Below are 21,197 nucleotides of genomic sequence, written 5' to 3' on the forward strand. Positions count from 1 at the left end.
TTTGAAGGTTTATAACCATTGCTACAATTGTCCTTTTCTGTATCCTATTTCACTCTGATCGTGCCTTCTCCACTATGTAACTTTCCATAAATATCTGAGGCTGGAATCTTGTACTCCATCTATCATCATCATCATCATCATCATCATCATCATCATCATCATCATTTAATTACTTATTAATCGCCCTCCATCCACGATGCTCTAGGCGATTTACAGGATAAAATTGTAAAGGATAAAAATACATACATACAAATATTGATAAAATTAACATAGATTAAAAGCTCTAGTAAAAAGCCAGGTCTTAAGTGCTAGGGTAAAAGACCCTAACTCTCACATGGCTCTCATATAGGGCAGCAAGACATTCCATAAGGCAGGGGCAGAAATAGAAAAAGCTCTGCGTCTGGTCCTTTCCAAGTGCACTTCTCTAGGACCCGGTACATAAAGTAAGTCTCGTTGGGATGGTCGTTGCGACCTCCGATGATGGGAGAAGGAGAGACGGTCCCTAAGGTACGATGGGCCCTGGCCGTAAAGAGTTTTGAAGGTCAGAACTAGCATCTTATATAGACCACGGTAATCAGTTGGAAGCCAATGCAGATGCTGCAGTACTGGTGTTATATGGCATTTCATGGGTGTTCTTGTGAGTAGCCTGGCTGCCGCATTCTGAACAATACGGAGCTTTCGGGTCGTGGACATCGGAAGGCCAACATACAGGGCGTTGCAATAGTCCAGCCTAGACGTGACCGTGGCATAGATGACTGTTGCCAGAGCCTCATCAGATAGATAGGGTGCCCGTTGCCTTGCTTGTCGTAGGTGGAAAAAGGCCTGTTTGCTGGCAGCAGCGACTTGAGCTTCCATTGTCAGCTGCGAATCTAAAACGACACCCAGGCTCTTAACGGTAGGCGAAGGAGATAGGGCAGCACCATCGAAGGTGGGTAGCAAGTGGGTCAGACCAGTCGAGCGGCCATGCCAGAGAATCTCAGTCTTCGCCGGGTTCACCTTCAGTCTACTAGCACGTAGCCAGTTCGACAGAGCCTCTAGACATAAGGTGAAATTGTCTGGTATTGACGTTGCTCCAGGCTCCAAGTGCAGAAGGAGTTGGGTGTCATCTGCATATTGATAGCTATCTGGGCCAAAACTCCGAGCCAAACTAGCAAGGGGTCTAACGTAGATGTTGAAGAGAAGAGGGGAGAGAATTGTACCTTGGGGTACCCCACATAGGAGGGGAGATCTGTCAGAGACTCGATCCATATACTCCACGCATTGGCTCTGGTTTCGCAGAAATGAGTTGAACCAATTGAGGGCCTGACCGCGAACTCCGGACATGGCAAGACGGTGAATCATTAGATCGTAGTCAACGGTGTCAAATGCTGTGGTAAGGTCGAGAAGTACCAGTAGCGCTGATCCGCCGCTATCAGACTGACGACGGAGTTCATCTGTAATGGCAACCAGGACTGTCTCCGTCCCATGGCCAGGGCGGAAGCCTGACTGGAAAGGGTCCAGGCCGGCTGTATCATCCAGAAATTGTTGCAATTGTCCCAGTACAGCCCGCTCTATCATCTTACCCAAGAATGGGAGGTTGGAGACAGGACGATAGTTGGCAAGGGTCATGGGATCCAAGCTAGGCTTCTTTAGCAAGGGATGACCCCTTGCCTCTTTTAGGTTGTCCGGGAAGACCCTCTGTGCAAGAGAGCCATTGATTATATTACTCAGCGGATCGAGTAGACCTTCCAGGCAGCTCTTCACCAGCCAGGAGGGACACGGATCAAGGGAACAGGTGGTTGGTTTTGCAACAGCTAGGATTCTAGCGACATCTTCCTTGTCAAGCAGAGTAAATCGGTCAAAGATAGGCCCACTAAGCGGCCACAAAGTCTCAAGCTCACTTAAGGTATCAACTGTAGGGGGCAGTTCCTGCCGAAGCACGATGATTTTATCAGTGAAAAACTTCTGGAATGCCTCTGCTGTAAGAGCCGTGGTTGCTGGGCTTTGGACTAAGGGAGCCGAACTGGTCAAAGCACGAACAATTTTGAATACTTGAGCTGGGCGCGATCTAGCAGAGGCTATTAAGGAGGAATTGTAAGATTCTGTGTACCTGAAGGAAAGAATCCTGATCCACCAAAGGTTTTGCTAAAGTAAATCCGCTACAGCACAGTTCCCGTTATATTCACAGTTTCACTTACTTCTCAAAAAAAATATTTCTCCTGAAAGTGTTTGTGGGTCTCTCTGGCTCCTCCGGTGTGATTCTGTAGTATGCTTCTGAGGGCTCTTTCAGACAGGCCCAAAATGCTGGAACTGTCACAGGTTTACTTGAGTTGTCCAAATGACACCTCAGGTGTCATTTGAATTAATCCAGAGTAAACTGGTATTTCCCTCCCAGGATTTGGTCCTGTCTGGAAAGGCCCTGACCCAAGTATACTCAGAATATAGGGTTCATTATTATCAGTGGTTTTGGGTATCAACTGTGTGTGTGTCTTTAAACGTATCCCCCATAGGATTGTGTAGTTGTAAAGGCACTAGAAATCACCCTTCCACTTTTTCTTCTTCATTTATATTAGAAGAATATTTAATCTAGATCTAGAAGCAGCAGCATTGCTTGGATTGATGTGGTTCGGCTCACTTTGGCTTGGCTTGCTCATTCCATAGTGTGTGTGTAAACATTGTTGACTTCACAATAACTGCATTTTCAATAATGCCCCATTAAATGCTCCTTATGCAGACCATGGATTGGCACATACATTTATATCAGGTGTTGACAGCTTTGCTGCTTACCTGAAGATTAAAATACACTAGCTTTTTCTTTCGAAGTTTGTCTTGTGGTGAATAAGTGACCATAAGGCATTTTTCATCTCCTGTGGCTTTTTAAAAGTTTGTGCAAACTTTCAATGAGTACAATGTTCTTTGCTGTGTTGATAGCAACAGTTCTTTGTTACTGACACTTGTCGTGAAGGAAATCAGAATCTGTTATGCCACAAGACAATTCATTACATTTACTGGATATATGTTGGGGCCACAAACCTGTAGCTGTATCCTCTGTAGAATGATTGCAGTGTGTCACCACTTTAATGACCATGGCTCAATGTTATGGAATACTGGGAGGTGTAGTTTTACAGAACCTTAAGCCTTCACTGCCAGAGTGCTTGTGCTTGCCAATAAAAGATTTGTTGAAACATGTTGAACTGTTCTTTATTTGGTTCTAAGATATTCTGAAGGATTTTCTGTGCAAAGAAATATGTTGGAATTTTTGTGCCCCCCCCCCCACTTTAAAAAGTCCATGCAGCAAGGCTTATAGTGCTTCTAATTTGTATAATGTGTGAAAAATGTTGCTCTGCAAATGCAAATGTTTCTTCAGAAATGCACAAAAACACATGCTGTCTTGAGTAGCAAGAAGATAAAAATTGAGATTTTTTTTCATGCTGCCTCAGAGGAATAAGATAAGTGAGGATTTATGTTCCTGTTTCCTGAAGGCTTCATAATTTCTGTACCAGATGTACATTCTAGCCTGTAAAATACTGGGTCAGGCATTTGTTTTGCACCTCTCCCCAGGTTTTAGATCCACTGCCTGACTTTAAAAGAAGTTTAAAGCAACCTTCCTCAACTTCAGTCCCTTTGGATTGTTTTGGACTATAGATCCTACCATTTGCATCCATTGTTTATGGTGGCAAGAGCTAATGAGAACTTTTATCTGAGAATTGTATTTACCATCAGAATAGACTGGATTGAGGAAGGCTGTTGATTTAAAGCACCATGTGTATTTGGAAAACAAAGACTTGCTCCAGGAGTTGGTGTATGTGTGTTTGTGTGTATAATGTGGTGATGTCACAGCTAGCCAGTCTTGCACAGCCCTTTCTGTATGTCCTGAACTTGATTCTGGAGAAAAAGATATTGTTTCAGTTGAATGAAGATTGGCTGCTTCAATAATTATTTCCCCATCCTATGAATATTTGGTGTGGTATCATCACTTGGAAATGGTTATTGAAGACATCATGGTTATTGGCACAAAGCTAGACATTTAGCTTTTCTGTTGCTTACTCTAAGAATTATCTGCTAACAATAATAATATTGTCAGCCCTCCACATTTGTGGGTTTAATTTTTGCAGTCTTCATTATTCACAGATTTGATGGATATGTTCTCATTAGGTCTTCCAGTATGACCTTTCATCACGTATCCCTTCGTTTTGGTCTCCAAATACATGCTATTAGTTAATTGGCCATCCTGAGCATATTTTTGCCTTGTCTTTGTATAGCAGAACAAGCTGAGCAATCTGCAAATTGTGCAAGAAGAAAAAGCAGGTTAGGGGGACTGTCCCTTGTCACTTGATATTTGAGTGCTCCTCAATGTGCTGTATATTCGTTTTTTATTTTCTGCTGTGACACCTAGCTATGAGCAAAGAACTCTCTGGAGCATCTTAAAAGACAACTTCTATTAAAGATGAAAAGAGTTAAGCAAAATGCAGACAATAGATCTCATAGTCAGAGGGGAAAATAATATACAGCGGCATTTCAGAAGCTTTAATTGGGCAAGGAATCATCGGCTGGTAGATCCTGTAGCTGAGCTTTTGTGGAGTTTTTTTAAAAAGAAAACTAGGGAAAGACAAGCATAGAGAATGTATATTTCAGAACATTGACATGATTCTTGACAGTAAATCAGAAAGGTGACTTTCCACTTTATGCTCAGTCTTCATCAGCTTCCTAGTCCTGTTAACAGTATCATCTGGAGACAGTGGTAAGGAACTGATATCAGGGTTTGAACAACAAGCAAAGCATAGAAAAGCTATTTTTTGGATTATAACTTTCACACGCTATGCAGCTGACAGGACACTGAGGGTTGCAGTCCAAAATGTAAGCTGTCCATCTCTGTCAATGAGAACAATTTCATGCAAACCCTGTGAGATACACATCAGCCATAGGTTTTCTTCTGTGGAATTTAGGGACAGCACCTGGAAAATTGTGAACAGAAAACATGTTATTGCTTGTAGTCTTTCCTAGGACACATAAGGTGGCTTACTAGTATCTACAGTATGGATGGGGAAACCTTTGGGGAGGGCATTGTAGATGGTTGAGAACTGAACTATTGGGTCGATGGGGGAATTACCCCTCATGTCTACTTCCTGCTCACCACTTCCTGCTCAATTTTATTGATATTACTTGGGTGTAACCTTTTATTTGCATACTTGGGCAAACTACAATCATATGGAGACTTAATACGTTGTATTGATAGTAGGTAATGGGGTTGGATAATTGTTTTGCAGGTCCTGGTTGCTCTTTAAGTGTTGTAGGGATTACTCTGGGTTTTTTTTTCAAACCTTGTATTGACCTTTATTTATGATGTTTATATCCATTGTTTAGCAGTTGAAGTACTAGATTGGATTTAGTCTAACCTTTCTGTTAATAGTGCTTTCTTGCTCCTCTTTCTTGTATTGCTATCAAAACCTTTTGTTTCATGTATCCTTCCTGTGTGTATATTTTTAATCTCATCCACTCTAGTTCAGTTATAATGTGTGAAATTGAGTGTTTCAAAAATTCATGCAACACTGTCTTTTTCTCCCAGGGACAAAGATGGGCTGGAAAGAGTAGAAAAATCATGAATAGGATTTTCATCTTAATTCCAGCAATATTTTTAATGCCATAATCTAGTGTAATTTTAAACAGCAGTTTGATACAAGAGTAATACATTACTACATTTCAATGTAGATCTAGTTACTTTAATGGGGTTTTAATGAGCTTTTTCGTGTAACAATAGCATAGTGGCACTTTTTCACTGACTGTGTCTTCTTTGGAACACCTTATCAAATTATGTGAATGATTAATAATGATTGTATGGTTTAAAAGATCTTATGGCGGAATCCTTACTTTTAGAACAGATCTCTTATGAAATGACATTTGAAGGTAGATTGGCATATTCTGAAAGTGGTAAACTTTAAGCAAAATGGAAAAAGCAACCTTTCCCTGCAGAGATTTTTCTTAGGGAGCTGAATACTTTCCTATTTGAAATATATGCATGTATTACAAAAAAAACAAAACAAAACAAAAAATCTTCTGGAATTGGCCAGCGTTCTGGAAAAGAAAGTGGCTCTTAGTATGTTGCTGTTTCAGGCGCAATGCCATCCCAGTTTAGGTTACAGTACCATCTTCTCAATTCTTTCAAGGAAGGCCATATAGAAAACAGCTGCTCCATTGGCTAGAGAGGCAGTGAGTGTGGTACAAAGTGTGGCTTCAGCTTCTTGACATTGGCCACACACTCAAAGCCTGAAGACTCAAAAATGTTTGAGGATTCAGCTGTTTTCTATTTGATGTACAGATAGTTTAGGCTTAGCCTCTCTTGAGGCTGATCAAGATTCTCAGGGCATCTGGTAATCCTTTAGTTTAGATACTTTGGTTTCCTTAATCCAGGTCTTCAGTCTCATTTCAGTCAAGAATACTAGAGTACTGTGAATTTGCTGCTGCTTGATATTTTTGGTGCAAAGAGGCTTCTACAGAAGTCTTTCCAGATTCCCCTAAGACAACAGGTGATGCCTCTCCAAAGGCTTTCATGTAGAAATGTTTCAGGGTGCTTCACTGGCATTGCAAAGTGTCTCTCTGTGTGTTCTTGATAAAACAAAATTACCAATGCCTTTGCCACTGATTTACCATCTGTAGCAGCTGCTTCAGTTTCTCCCTACAAGGAGCGGCAACTTCCTTTGAGGATTTTTAGTTTAGAGAAACACGACTCAGGGGAACATGATAGAGGCATGATGTAGAAGAGGTGAATAGATGAGATAGGTTTTTCTCTTTTCATAATACAAGAACATCTGAATGTTTGGGCCAGACAAAATGAATTGTTTTGTTACACAATTTAAGTACTTGGTTGTTGCAGGATGTTCATAATGATTCCTGGTGGAAGTGGCTTTTATAATGGACTAGACAAATTAGTGGTGGAGGACAAGTCTATGAGCTGCTATTGGTCATGACAACTGAATGATATCTCAAGGTTCAGAATACCAGAATACCAGAGTACATTGGATCCTTGGTATCCACTGGGGTTTGTCTCCAGGATCCTTGTTAGATACCAACATCCGTGAATGCGCAAGTCTCCTTATACACAATAGTATAGTAAAACAATGCTCCTTATACACATTGACAAAGTTATGGTTTGCTTTTTGGATTTTAAAAAATATTCCCAAGCCAGAGATAGTTGGATCAATGAATGCAGATTCTGTTGATAAGAAGGAACAACTTTATTACACTGAGTATCAATTTTGGGGGAGAAAGAGGAAAAAAGGGTTTCTTCCTTTGTGTCCTGCTTGTGAGCTCCCTAGAAGTGTCTGGTTGACCACTGTGAGAATCCAGATGCTGAAACAGATAGAACATTAGTTTAGTTTTAGGATGGGCCAAATATTTCCCAAGCACCCCCTCAATCATTTTATGACAAATGTATGCATACTCTGCTCTCCAACACTGTGTAGAAAATGCCACCCAACAACAACTGGAGGCCCTCATGATTCCCATAGGAAATTTGGTAGCATGTGGATAGGCTCATGCTGCCAAATTTATAGGGCATTAGTGCAACTCGATATCCCTGCTTTAATCTAATAGAGCTCTGCTTATTATTCTCCATGTAGAAACCTCAAGACGTATTGTCTCATGTATTTATGTATCTGATGAATGCTGGGACAAATCAGGACTATGGGATTGGTACACCAAACCTTTGAGTCTAACACCTGTTTTTTTACTACGACTCCTTCATAAATGGTAGGTGTATACAGTTGGGCCTCCATATTCATGGATTCTGTATCTATGGATTCAATGATTCACAGATTGAAAATATTTTTTAAAATTCCAAAAAGCAAAGCTTGCCGATTCATATAAGAGACACCAATTTATCACACCATTGTATCATAAACAATGAAGTTGCCACAAGGAGAGTAATAAGGAGAGCTCTGTTGGATTAAAGCAGAGCAAATGCACCCAAGGAGCATAATTTCTTAAAGAAAATGGAAGGATGCTTTATGCCGCATTAGATTTTTGTTTATTTACATCAGTTGTTTAGCATCACTGTTCATGAAGGGTATCATTCCCAGTTTATATTCATGTAGTTCATATCGTCACTTCCAACTCTAGGATTCTATGGTTCTATGTGCCCTCCTTCCTAAGTTCATTTGTCAAGACTTTTTGGAATAATCAGCAGACTTGGATCTGAATTTCATTTTTTAAAAATAGAACTCAATTGCAGTATGATTCACTTAGTGACCATTGGAAGTTAATATTAAAATGAAGAGCATTTTGAAACAAATTTTATAACAAACTCCATTACAGGATTTGGTGTTTTTCAGACCAATGGGTTGAAAATGCCCAATTTTATATTGGATTTTGGCCTTGGTTTTTATACCTCATCTTGTACCTTTGTAGTATACCTGACCTACATCTTTCAATTGTTGACACCCTTGTGTATGTTAAACGTATCTGGCTATTAACACTCAGCCCGGGTGTCTGAATAAACATTGGATGTGTAAATTCAATCTTGGCATCCTTTCCTCTTTTATATATTTCTCCCAAGGGGACTCCAGCTGCAGACTGTATTGAAGCAATCATTAATCTATCAGGAGTCGTGTATTCCTTCATAGAGCTACAAAAACATTCTCTAGAGCTATTTCTTCAGTCTCGCTCCCGTTTGTTATTTCCATGTTATAGCACATAATGGAAACCAAAAATGTGTATAATACTCACTATTAATCAAAAATATGGGGAATGTCATTTATAAAGCAAGGAACATTTCAAGACTGGCTGTTTGGCCATAGAGCGCAATCTTAAGTTGAGGACTAAAAAAATTACCACACTCGCGTCTCAGAACTCCAAGGCAGTCTCATGCCAGTTGTCCATCATATTTATATAAACATTATGTAAATTAAATAGTGCTATTAAGATAAAGCTATTTGGTGTGGCCCTGGGTTCATCCTGCATTTCAATCTTACCTTTGGTGCTAACTCATTCATTTTGCTAAAGAGAGATTGCTACCCTTTGGGAATATAGTATGTCTCCCCGTATCAAGAGGACCAGTATCTGCTGTTTCACTTATCTGATTCTAATAAAATACGTCTTCTCTGGGGATTTTCTAGGACTTACAGGCATTTCTACAGTATAATTTTGACAGAAGTTATAATATCTCTCTAGGAATTTTCCAGGTCTTCCAAGTTGACTCCATGGGAACGTCTGGTGGAAGTCTTTCATTTCAATAGGTTTCACTATTATTCATGTTTTTTCTGTGGAAGCATATTCCCCATGGATATAGTGGAAGTACTATACCTTCTGCAAATCTTCTAATAGGCAAATGTTCTGAATACACTGATGATCAGGTTTAATGATGTTAGGTTGGCCATTGGCCTTTCTGACTAGAGGATTCTGGGACTTGTAGAACAAAAAAGAACATTTCTATACTCCTGGTGTTCATATTTACTTTCCAGTCTGCTTGCTCAGTTAGTAGAATTTACATACCACTAATGCACCCATGGCAATTTAAAATGATGACATACAGTTACATCAGTACAGTATATTCTGAAATGGGGAAAAGCATGGGTGCAGAAGAGGAAAATGATAATCATGATAATACATTTTACTTGTTACCCATCTCTCCTAATGGCTCGAGGTGGGGTACAACATAATCAAAACATATCAACCTAAAATACAAGAAAATAAAAATATCAAAACACGTATGTATTCAGATTCTGATATATTTCTTATTTCCCAAGTTGAGTATTGTCGCTTATTGAGCTGAGACAGCTCTCCACATCTTGTATCTTTATGGGAAGGAAAACTCAGACTGAAATCTAATGTGGTGGTAGTGATTTGAGTGTTGGGTTACAACTCCGAGCCTCAGCCTCCGAGGAAGGCAAAGGTAAACACCACCTGAACAAATATTGCCAAGAAAATCCTGTGAATGCCTTAGGGATGCCACAAGTCAGAAGCAACTTGGAGGCACACAAGAACAACAATCAGACTATGGGCCTCCATCCACAGGGACCTTGCATTCTCATTGTTATTAAAACAATTACAGGATGTAGGAGAGTGTGGTTTGGTCTGGGGTGGAAAATTTACTCCTAGAACTTCCAAAGGTGATTGTATCTTCTCTACAGGGAGACCACAAAAATTCAGGGTACCTTGTATCTGCAAAGGATGATACCAGGCTTCACTTGAATACGTGAAACCATGGATAACAGTGAACCCGATTGACTTCTGGGCCAAGAATACCATAGAGTTGCATTGGAGGAACTAAAAAAATGTCTAGAGTGGACTGATTGAGTTGAATGTAGATAAATATTAATGGCTGATAGTACACCTCTGCACTAATGTCAGTTGACTGCTGCATTAACTTAAGATTGTGCCAGATTGTATTTGAAAAGCTATTTCTCAAAAAAGAAGGGTGGGTAGGTTTTTTGCTATACATATATTAAGATAGGTTCCTCTACCCCTTTGAGCTTCACAACCCAACTGGCTTGTGTTTCAGCCAAAAGTCATTTTCTTTTTTGTCTCTTCACTTGTTCGGGTACAATATGTAACTTCATGTAAATGTTAGCAGCAGTAGGGTCCATCTGGTCCTACAAATGACAACGGGATGATTTCAGCATTTTATGACTTGAGGTTTTGGCAACCTTTGTGTCTTCTTTTAAGCTCTTGCCAAATTTCTTCTTTTTAAGTTGGAGGTTTAATTGAAATTCTGCTGGAGATTAAAATGACACATGCAATCTTGTCAGCCATACTTTGGTCCCTGGTTCCTTCTATTACTCTCTTGGCAGTATGTTCTTATGAAATCTGATTATAAATGAAATGGCTTGATTTGTTAAACATGTAGTGATGGTGCTGAACATCTGCTTTACTGGCCTCAATTGCTCCTTGTGGGTAGTAACGCTGTCCTTTTTTTTCTTGACATCACTTTGTTCAGGGCTGCCCAGAAGCTTAATCTGTCCTCGAAGAGAAAGAAGCATCACACGTCTCTGCTGCACCCCCACGACTTCTCCATCTATGCCACGAATTTTAGTGGCATCCTGCAGCTGTGTCCTCCTCCAGCACCACCATGCCTTTTGAGAGCTGTGTCAAAAGTCAAAGACAACCCAGGGATTGGAAAGGTATTTTCATCTCCCATCTCTAGCTGCCCTTCAAATATGATTAAACACATCTGTAACTGGGACCGAACAGTAATCAGTATTGTTGTAGTTGAGAAGTGGCCCAGAAATCTTGAAGACACCAGATCCCATCTGATCTTGGAAGCAAAGAAGGAAGAGATCTGGGTTAGTGCTTGGATGTGAGGCCACCAAGGATAGCCAAAGACTTGGCTGTATTTAAAGGAAGTCAATGGCAAAACCTGGAAGGGATTCAATGTCCTAAACACATAAGGTGCCCCAATACTCTGTTGGTTTCTTCTGCCCCAGGGCACTATTTGTCACTAAATATGCTGATTTCAGTACATTTGAAAGAACTGAGATGGCACTATGGGCCACATGTATCTCCAGGGCAGTTTTGTGATCTCTGAAACCTTTCAGAACATTTGTTTTTTTAAATGGTAGAAACACTTGGAACATATAGTTTAGGCTCTGTAGGGTTCCAAGGCAGCCAGCCAAACCTTTGAGGTATTTACTTCACATTCCCAAGGATAAAGTATGGCTTTGAATGTTTAAATAGACATATTACTGCCAATTTCCATTTTATGGAGGTACCAAAGTACTAGAAATTACAAAATAATCCCAATTGAAATTATACAGAAGTCAAGAAGTTTTAATACTATTGACAATCAGATACTTTTCTGAGGGAATTGGAGCAAGTTGGGTGGTATGGTCTAAGCCAAACTCACGATGGAAAATGGATTATTTCCTTCCTTTAAGGTGGTTTCATAGGAGTCAAAAGGATGGAAGAGAAAATTTAGCATTACCTTCTTTCTGAAAATGCAAATGTTTCATCCCTTCGTGGAAACAGGGAAGATAACCTCTGGCCATCACAGAGGGAATGGGATGTATTCAGGAACCCCCTTCCTTAAGAGTTCTACTCCCTTGCTTAGACATATGGATACTTTAGCCTTGTGACTATGGTTGCAGCATTGGAATTAGGATCCCTCATTTGTGATAATATATACAATAATTGAAGCAAAACAAGGGCTGGCCTAAGTCACTTTGTTGTCCGAGGCAGGGTTCCCAGAATGAAAATTGGAGACCTTTAATGACTGTTTAGAACAGTGTTTCTCAAACTGTGCTCTTCCACGTGTTTTGGACTTCAGCTTCCAGAAATCCCAGCTAGCTTACCAGCTGTTAGGAATTGTGGGAGCTGAAGTCCAAAACACTTGGAGGAGCACAGTTTGAGAAACTCTGCTTTAGAAGAATGAATTTCAGCAGGTAGTGCTTGCTATCTGGTTGTGTGAGAAGCAACTTGTGCTGAAATCCCTTCTTCTACACAACAGTTAAAATTCTCATATTTAGTTTTCAGTCTGGCAGCTTCAGGCTGAGGCAAGTGATGGTACCCCCCATTTTTAAAAAGCTGGCTGTCAGTTCAGTCTTGAAAGAACATTGGCAGTCAGACAGCATCGTTCACACTTGAAGACAGAAGGTTTGCAAGGCACTTGGCATATAACTCTTTCACCTTGTAGTCACCTCGCTCTATCTTTCACCTGAGGCAACTGCCTCACTTGGCTTAATAGAGGCTGCTTTGGGCAGGGCACTTGTAAAGGTTCTGTGCACTCAGGTGTAACTCACCTGCCCTTTATATTATTATTTTTTTATTATTCCTGACAGCTGGATTTTCATTCTGTGTGCTTTCTGCATGCTGAACGCCCCATCATAATAAGTTTCACCTCAGTTTGCTCCTTTTTTCTGGGCAGAATTATGAAGTCAGCAGAATTATGTGGTTTTACATCATAAATACAGAGTAAGCCTTTGGTTTCCACTGGGGTTTGGTTCCAGGATCCCATCCCCCATTGATATCAAAACCCATGGAACACTCAAGCCCCATTATACACAATGATGTCCCTTATATAGAATGGCAAAATCAAGGTTTGCTTTTTCAAATTTGTACTGTTTGGAATATTTTAATGCCATGGATGACTGAATTTGAAGATATGGGGAGGGGGCAGTTGTGTATCGCTTTGTCCTGAATTCCTGGATTGGATATTATATATTCCCACTGCTATGAAGTCTATTGCGTTGCATTTTTGCACATGCCTGCCTTCCCTTGTAATTTCTTAATAGCCCCACCATTTAGTCCTGATGCTTGCTGATGTATTTTATGAATGTTATTTTATTGTTATTGTTTTAATTATATATGCTGTTGTCGTATTGTTTTATCCGTTGATTGGGCTTGGTCTCCATGTGAACCGCTCCGAGTCCCCTTGGGGAGATGGAAGCGGGTTATAAATAAAGTATTATTATTATTATTATTATTATTATTATTATTATTCTCAAGGTAACTGACATCAGTCAGAATTCTATTGGGGCAATAAGATATGATGATAGAGAGTCTTCTTGAACTGCTGTCTTTGGTTGGGAGCATTCTCACTTCCTTTGCATGAATAACATTGTGCCACCAGCAACCATAGGATGGGTTTAGGTTTACAGAGTTTAGGTTTACTCTCAGGCCTCATCTATATTGTCATCTAATTCAGTTTGTCTGCATGATAACAACCAGTGTAGACTCATATAATGCAGACTGCACTGCATTGAATTAAATTGTATGAGTCTACACTGCCATATAAACCCATTCAATGCAGTTAATCTACATTCTGAAACTGGATTATATGGAAATGTAATCCAGTTTCAAAATGTAGATTAACTGCATTGAACGGGTTTATGTGGCAGTGTAGACTCATATAATTTAGTTCAATGTGGTGCAATCTACATTATATGTGTCTACATGACTTGGATTTCACCATTTTCTCTTTATGTTGGGAGTTTTCCATTAGCTGTAAGGGTTTCACATACAACTGGTACAATGAAGTTATTATATTGGTATAGGTCCTATATGGGGTTATCTTCAGACTTTGCTGATAAATGAAGAATGGGATCACATAGTTGGTTCTCTATCACTGCAGCTGTTAAATAATATGATATTTGTATCTGTGGGCGTGTATCTGCAGTTTCATTTATCCACATCCAACAAAATATGTCCTGTAGCCATTTTCTGGGTCCTCCAGCATGACATTGTGATATTATTGGGCTAGAAGTCCATCATTGCAATAGGGGTTGCTAATTTTTGTTGTTTTGTATTGTATTGTGACATGGAATCCTGGAATATATCCCACAGAGATACAGGGGACAAAATATACATCCTGCTAGAAACATTTAGAAGGAATTATTGTTATGGCATAAACTATGTGTATAAAAAAAAAGCAAACATAGGGATTCTTTGGTTTGAGCTTGGAATCTAAATGTGTGATCCCCGAGCTAATTAGATCACTATTGATTAGATTACTGTCATTCACTGCAATTTTTCCTCCTGTGAAACATTGTTTTTTCCTAAAAAGTCTAATAAAGGAGCACAAGAACTAAAGAAACATATTACAACTTGCAAGAATTTTCCCCCAGTGTATGTAACTCTAAATTACCTTGTCAGATGAAAGCTTACTTTGTGATTGAGCTGCAGAAAAGGTTACTGCATTAAACTTCAAAACTGTGAGTGTTCTGGGAAAGCTGGAAAAGGAGTACAGACATGTTAACAGTTTAAACACATTTATGGGAGATTTAATTCATGAACTCATAGAACGGGAAAGAACTAGTTCAGTGTCATTGTCAGCAAGGAGATTTTCTGGAAGGCCACTTTGAGAAGGACTGGCATCTTAGAGCAAAAACACCCATATCCACATCTATTCCGAGGCTGCAGAAACATAGAATGTTTTAATGCTGAAAGTGCTTCTTTTAGGGTTTAAAGCATTTTAAAAAATACTTCTCACTCTGTATTTTTCAGGAAGCATTCTTTCGCAATGTGTGTCTATCTGAATCAGGATGTCATCAGGAGGTTTTTTTTCCCCGTGTCAGGAGCAACTTGAGAAACTACAAGTAACTTCTGGTGTGAGAGAATTGGCCGTCTGCAAGGATGTTGCCCAGGGGACGCCCAGATGTTTTGATGTTTTTACCATCCTTGTGGGAGGCTTCTTTCATGTCCCCCATATGGAGCTGGAGCTGATAGAGGGAGCTCATCCGCACTCTCCCCAGATTTGAACTGGCAACCTTCAGATGTGCGTGATGTGGTGGCAAAAAAAGCTATTGGGATTTTGGCCTGCATAAATAGGAGTATAGCATCTAGATCCAGGGAAGTCATGCTACCCCTCTATTCTGCCTTGGTCAGACCACACCTGGAATACTGTTCTGGGCACCGCAATTGAAGGAAAATGTTGACAAGCTGGAAAGTGTCCAGAGGAGTGGCTTAAAGAGCTGGTCATGTTTAGCCTAAGGGAAAGGAGATGCCACCTGAACGTTAGGAAGAACTTCCTCACTGTGAGAGCTGTTCAGCAGTGGAACTCTCTGGCCCAGAGTGTGGTGGAGGCTCCTTCTTTGGAGGTTTTTCAGCAGAGGCTGGATGGCCATCTGTCGGGGGTGCTTTGAATGTGATTTTCCTGCTTCTTGGCAGGGGGTTGGACTGGATGGCCCGTGAGGTCTCTTCCAATTCTATGATTCTATGATTCTAATTCAAATCTCTGAAAGCACCAAAATTCTCGAGAGGCTTCTTGTGTCGTATTCAGGGCCCTCAGTGTCAACCATGGTTAAAAACATATGATAAGAGGATGAATTTGGACGGAAACCAGGGGAAGGGAGAGACTGTACAGGTGTACCATTTCTCGCATATTATACCATTTTCAAGAGATTGGTAGACTTATATCTTCATTTGCTACATAGATTCACACTGGAGCATTTGTGGCCCTGTTGATATGGTAAATGTAGTGCCACTAATTGCATGTCTTGCCCCCTAGAAGTGCCAGCCCCTCCATGTTTGCATCAATTTATCTTGAACCTGAGTTAAAAGAAAATGATCCATCATGGCAGATTTTTTTCCTCTCTCAAAAAAGCCTGAATCACTTTTTGTGTGGTCTTGTTCCGTCCCCCAGGACGATGGTTTGCCTTACCTATTGGTCGTTTGTTTGTTTTCCCTCCTTTACATTTTGTTTGAGCCTCTGGCTGCAAAAGCCTAGGAAAAGTGGCTTGGAATCTGCAAGAGCTGGCTGCAGTTTTCTTTGCAGTGATTGGTCAAAGAGTGCAACATCTTAGGACCGCCCTTTTTACCAGGGTCTAGTCTCCATTTTGGAGCTTCATTCTGGCTATAGTCTTCCAACGTGCTGGAGCTGTGCAAAGCTAACTGGGACAAATCATCCTCAAAACCAGGCCAATCTAAGCCTATCCAAATTAGATAAGTATTGAATTATATTGATCTGGAATAGGAAATCTAGTTAGAGGAGCAAAGTTATTCCATCGCTTCTAGAACTAATCTTTGCTGTAAAGATAGGGAAGGAAAGAGTTTCTCCTTCTAATATAGGCAGCGTGATTAGGGTATAGTGGTTTTATAATCACCTTTGCTTTCTGGAACCAGGGATAATTCTGTACCTAAAACCTATAGAAATTTGTTTCATTTTCTGCAACTTTAAGATCTGCCAGGTTTACAACCTTGTATGAATAAACATCCTTTTTTGAAGTTATCCAGACTCAGTCGTTCAATATCTATAGGACAGCTTATAGGGATTTGCAGTTCGCCCGGATAAAGGACAGCACGTTTCAGTTTTATAGTTTTTTATGGTCCGGCGGACGGCACAGGTCTCATTGGGTACAATTAAATTTAATGTCACCGTAACAGGAAAGATGTTTGAAAGCCATTTAGTATTGCCACCAAAAGAAGTTAGATTATGCTCAATTTCTGACGTTAATGTGCTACTTAAGATAATTTATCAGATTGTGGTATTAAGGAGAAAAGACATTCTTTTTATAATGGCTACTGTACTGCATTCTAATTTGTCTCTCTGCTCCCCTTCTAGAGTGCTAAGGATTTCCCCCACTTTGTAAAATGTTATTTTTCATGGGGTCTCATTCAGCAACATATTTGTTAATATGAGCATCACTTAAATACTTGTGGTATCCCTAAGCTCCTGTCAGCTCTTCTATTTTTTTTAACCATGTAAATTATTGGAACAGAATTTTCTCACATGAGACAGTTGAAGCCTCTGTGTGTTTGGCAGTGGATGGGAGTTGAGGCAGGAAAAGACTCAAGAGTGCTTGGAAATCATGTGTTTGGCTTTCAGTCAGTACTTTAAAATGCCATTTGTTTTATTATTATTTGTTGTGTCTCCTCCAAAGCCATGACCAAGTCCTGCTAACATGATTAATTCAACCTTTAGACATTTCCTTAAGCTCCTCGTGTGCCCTGATCATTTCTCCTTATGACAGCTACTTAAATTTGTCATATTTACTGCTACTTGTTTCCTAATGATCAAAATGCCATTTGAAATCTAAATCATCCAATTTGATGAGAGGGTTTCTGGCAAGCCCTGCATTTTGGCTGAATCTCTCTTTCTCTTTCTCTTATGACGCTGATTGTTGTGAAATAGAACGAGGTATCACAAAAATAAAAATACTTTGGTTCTGCATCAGCTACTTAGTTATACAGGTTGAGTCTTACCATCCCAAATGACGCTGGACAGACTTCCTTTTGTGTACTCTTACATTAAGACAATGTAGTCTCAATGAATATAGAACAATTTTGATTCGTAACTCTAGTTTACAAATCCTTAACTGCAACACAGAATGCCAGCTAAATAATAATAATAATAATAATAATAATAATAATAATAATAATAATAATAATAATAATAATGTGTAACAACCCCAAACTACTTTGTAACCATTATGGTAGGTACATAGTTAATGCATAGAGAAACACATCAGAATCTCCACTTAATACATAGATGAGGCAAATGATGAGAAATGACAAAGAAATACATATATTTTTTCTATTGTTTTCTCCCTTTGAAAAAAAATATATAATGGTTTTGTGCACCCCTTTGGGGGAAACAGAATAAATTCTTGTTTAATAGAGGCCATATTCTAAAGAGAACAACATAAAACTGCTTCTTTGAGGTTCTCTCCAGAGAGTTGGATAGTCACTCCTAACATGGCAATTTTTGCATATAAATTTGCAGTTACATTATCAGCATGGAGAGCATCTAGGAACTACACAGAGTAAATCAATTTTGCAAGGGTTATATATCTGTCAGTTGCAATTAAATCCACCGAACATTTTGGCTATGAGCTAAGGCTCTAACTGCATTGTTGTGGCCTGTTTGGTGTAGCTAGTTTAAAGTTGAGACAATAGAAATCAGGGAATGAGCAGTTAGGAAGGGTATTGCTGAAATCTCTCCCCCCCCCCCCCCCCGCCCTCTGAAAACTTTATCACACCCATTCTCTCAATTTGTAGAAAATCAACAGAGGAAAAGGAATTGGGGGAAGTGATGACAAAGAAAGGGTTAAGTGCTTTCTCTCTGCTGTATTTGACATACTATAAAGAACGGGTTGAGCATTCTATTTCTGTATAATTAAGCTTATAAAAAACTTTTTGGGTTTGGTTTACAGAACCTCACGAGGAGCATGTTCATTTGCGGATTCTGGGTTCTAATCCAAAAATGAAAACTTTCCAGGCTCCGACTAAAGTTTTCTTCATTCCAGAAAGATAATTCTGCAACAGATGGTGCAGCTGGACCTACCAGAGTGAAAAAGGACAAGACTTGTTCCTATTTGAGCCTCTACTGAACTTATTTCTCCTTAAGCGGTTCCACTTCCCTATAGGATCAGGACTCTACGAGGCTCTTAAAAGCCAAGCCTGACTACTGATCCTAGCCAGCTGTTTCCTCCCATCCCAGGACCTTCTTGTTCCTAGTTGCTGCACAAATAATTGGCAATCTGACTCAGTCAAGATAGTCATAGCTTTGAGTTTGTAAAACCTGAGCAGGGCTGTGATAATAGATGGACTATGGTGGTAGGAGGGTGTCTGGACTTGGCTCTGACCTGTCGGCCATTGCCTGCAGTGGCACTGGCCGGGGCGATGGGTCCTTTCCCTTCCTACAGCACCCTGTCATCCTAGATGATGTCACTGTAAGTGACTGTAGACAAGTTGGATTCTTGTGGTTGGAGACTGCAGCGAGATAGAAAATGAGAGGGGGACATTGACTGCAGTTCAAGCCCAGGAAATACAGGGTGGCAATTGGAACAGTTGCATCCAATTCTGTTCTAATATCAACCCAACTGTTCAGAGAAGCCAAAGGTCAACATATAGTCCAAATTCTGGGCCAGAATTCGGACTATCCCCCAACTTTGGTCAACACAAGGCAAGACCGTATTAAGGTGGCTTTGTGCCATGTTACTCCGGATCAACCCTGTGTGGTGTTTATCCACATGAAGCTGTCCTGGCCCTACACTGACCTAAGTGTAGACGTGCTCAAAACCACTGGGTTATTTTGACACTGTCTAGACCAGTTTAGTCCTAAGAGAGGCTTTAGTTTCCAAGAGAAAGTGATTTAGAATCCACACATACCCCTTTGTTGTAGATGTTGTTGGATTTCAACTCCCATGCGCTTTAAGCCCTCTGGAGATTATGAGAATTCTGCGCCACAACATCTGGAAGGCTAGAAGCTGTCTACCTCATCACAGACAATAATCTGATTCATTTTGTTAGCTTTCTATGTTTCATATGTGTTTTTCACCCAGTAGGGTGCTTTCTTCTCATATTCCTCCAATGGCCTTAATTCTCTCACAGTGGGGGAAAATGAGGGTCTGCTCCCTTTGTTGCTGTTTATGTCTCATTTAAATGTTTTGCTGCATATGTATAAATTGATGTCTGATGGGATAGGTGGAGGGAAGAATCCTTCTTTGTTATTTTGTTCACTTCATCATCCATCCACTTAATTTGCCCTGAAAATGGTAGGAACAGGAGAAGTTCAGCTTTTGTAACCTTTCTTTCCCTGATTCAAACTGTATATTGGCAACCAAATAAATGAGAGCAAACAATATTCTTGGATGGCTGTTTGTGTCTTCCATCTCTACCATTGGCATATAAATGAGCACCCATTATTAACAGTAAACATAAACAGATATACCCTGATTCACTTCCATTCATTTCTAGGAACTTTCTAACTTAGTTACATCACAACTCTGGCTTTTGAGTTATTTCAAGATATGCAATATGTGCCTTTCTTCTCTGTCCTTCATTCCTTCTTCTCTCTCTTTCTCTCTTTGCCCCTTTATTTTTCAATCAAACAGGTTTGGATTTTAATAGGATTTCCCTTAGTATTTCTGTTGTCTTCCTCCTCCCTTTTCCCAGACTGAGACTGAAACATATAAATCTGAGAGGTTCAGCAGTTTAATGTTAACCTACAGTGTACAAAACCCACATGAATTACAGAGGCAGTTAATTAGCAAGATAGTTGCAAGATAGATTTGCATAATACAGACGGCCTCATGAATAAAGACAAGCATCCGTCCTTATGAGGATGAGGGGGGGGGGGGCTGTGCATGCGTTTGTTTTAGGATAATTTACAGGAATTAAAACGTGGTTGTAGCGGATGCCTTCCAGCTTGGTTTCTAAACAGGCAAGTTAACAATGGTGCAGCCAACTACTTGAAAGGTGTTTCTATCAAAGTGTTCTGTTATCGTATATAACAAAACAGAATCAATAATTTATTTGTTTCCTGGCCAAGATTGCCCATAGTGGGCAATCTTAACAATGTCAGAGCAATCAAATAGTCATGTCAATATGTTGATGTACAGTGATATATAACTAGGTGTAATGTTTTAAAGAGAAATGTAAGCAGACGTAGCAACAGCTAATTGCTAACACAATATAGGCATCTGTCCCTGAAAGGCAATACACATAGCTATGAGGAGGGGGGCTAAATTTTACCCACCCAAATGAAATTTTCCTTCATGTCACAAATTTCTAGCATTGCAGAAAGTGAGGTGTTGACAATCATTTGCATCTAGAACTCTTAGATTTTCTGCATTCACATTCCCTCAAGAATTTGTCTACCCCATTTCTTTGGAGGCTTAAACTGTATTTATAAATGTTCAACTGAAATTTGAAGTTACCTCAGTGCTGAAATTTCCTCGGGGAACATAATTCTTGTTTGGAGAGGTGGTGCCTCATTTCCCCTGCCTCCCACATATAGCTATACACCAGCTTACAAGCTTCATTTTGACAGCAGGAAAAGCTAGGATGTC

At 40.0% G+C, this 21,197-nt stretch overlaps 1 protein-coding gene across 3 annotated transcripts in view; it reads left to right on the forward strand.

Moving 5' to 3' along the window:
• kif26a (kinesin family member 26A) overlaps positions 1 to 21,197 on the forward strand; it is a 212,271-nt gene that overhangs the window by 152,237 nt on the left and 38,837 nt on the right. For all 3 annotated transcript variants that reach the window (XM_062968538.1, XM_008105041.3, XM_062968539.1), the window contains one exon: positions 10,910 to 11,093. In XM_062968538.1, coding sequence (XP_062824608.1) covers positions 10,910 to 11,093 — 184 coding nt within the window. The remainder of the gene's footprint in view (positions 1 to 10,909; positions 11,094 to 21,197) is intronic.

The sequence above is a fragment of the Anolis carolinensis genome, chromosome 1 (genome assembly GCF_035594765.1).
Source record: "Anolis carolinensis isolate JA03-04 chromosome 1, rAnoCar3.1.pri, whole genome shotgun sequence".
Classification (NCBI taxonomy): domain Eukaryota; kingdom Metazoa; phylum Chordata; class Lepidosauria; order Squamata; family Dactyloidae; genus Anolis; species Anolis carolinensis.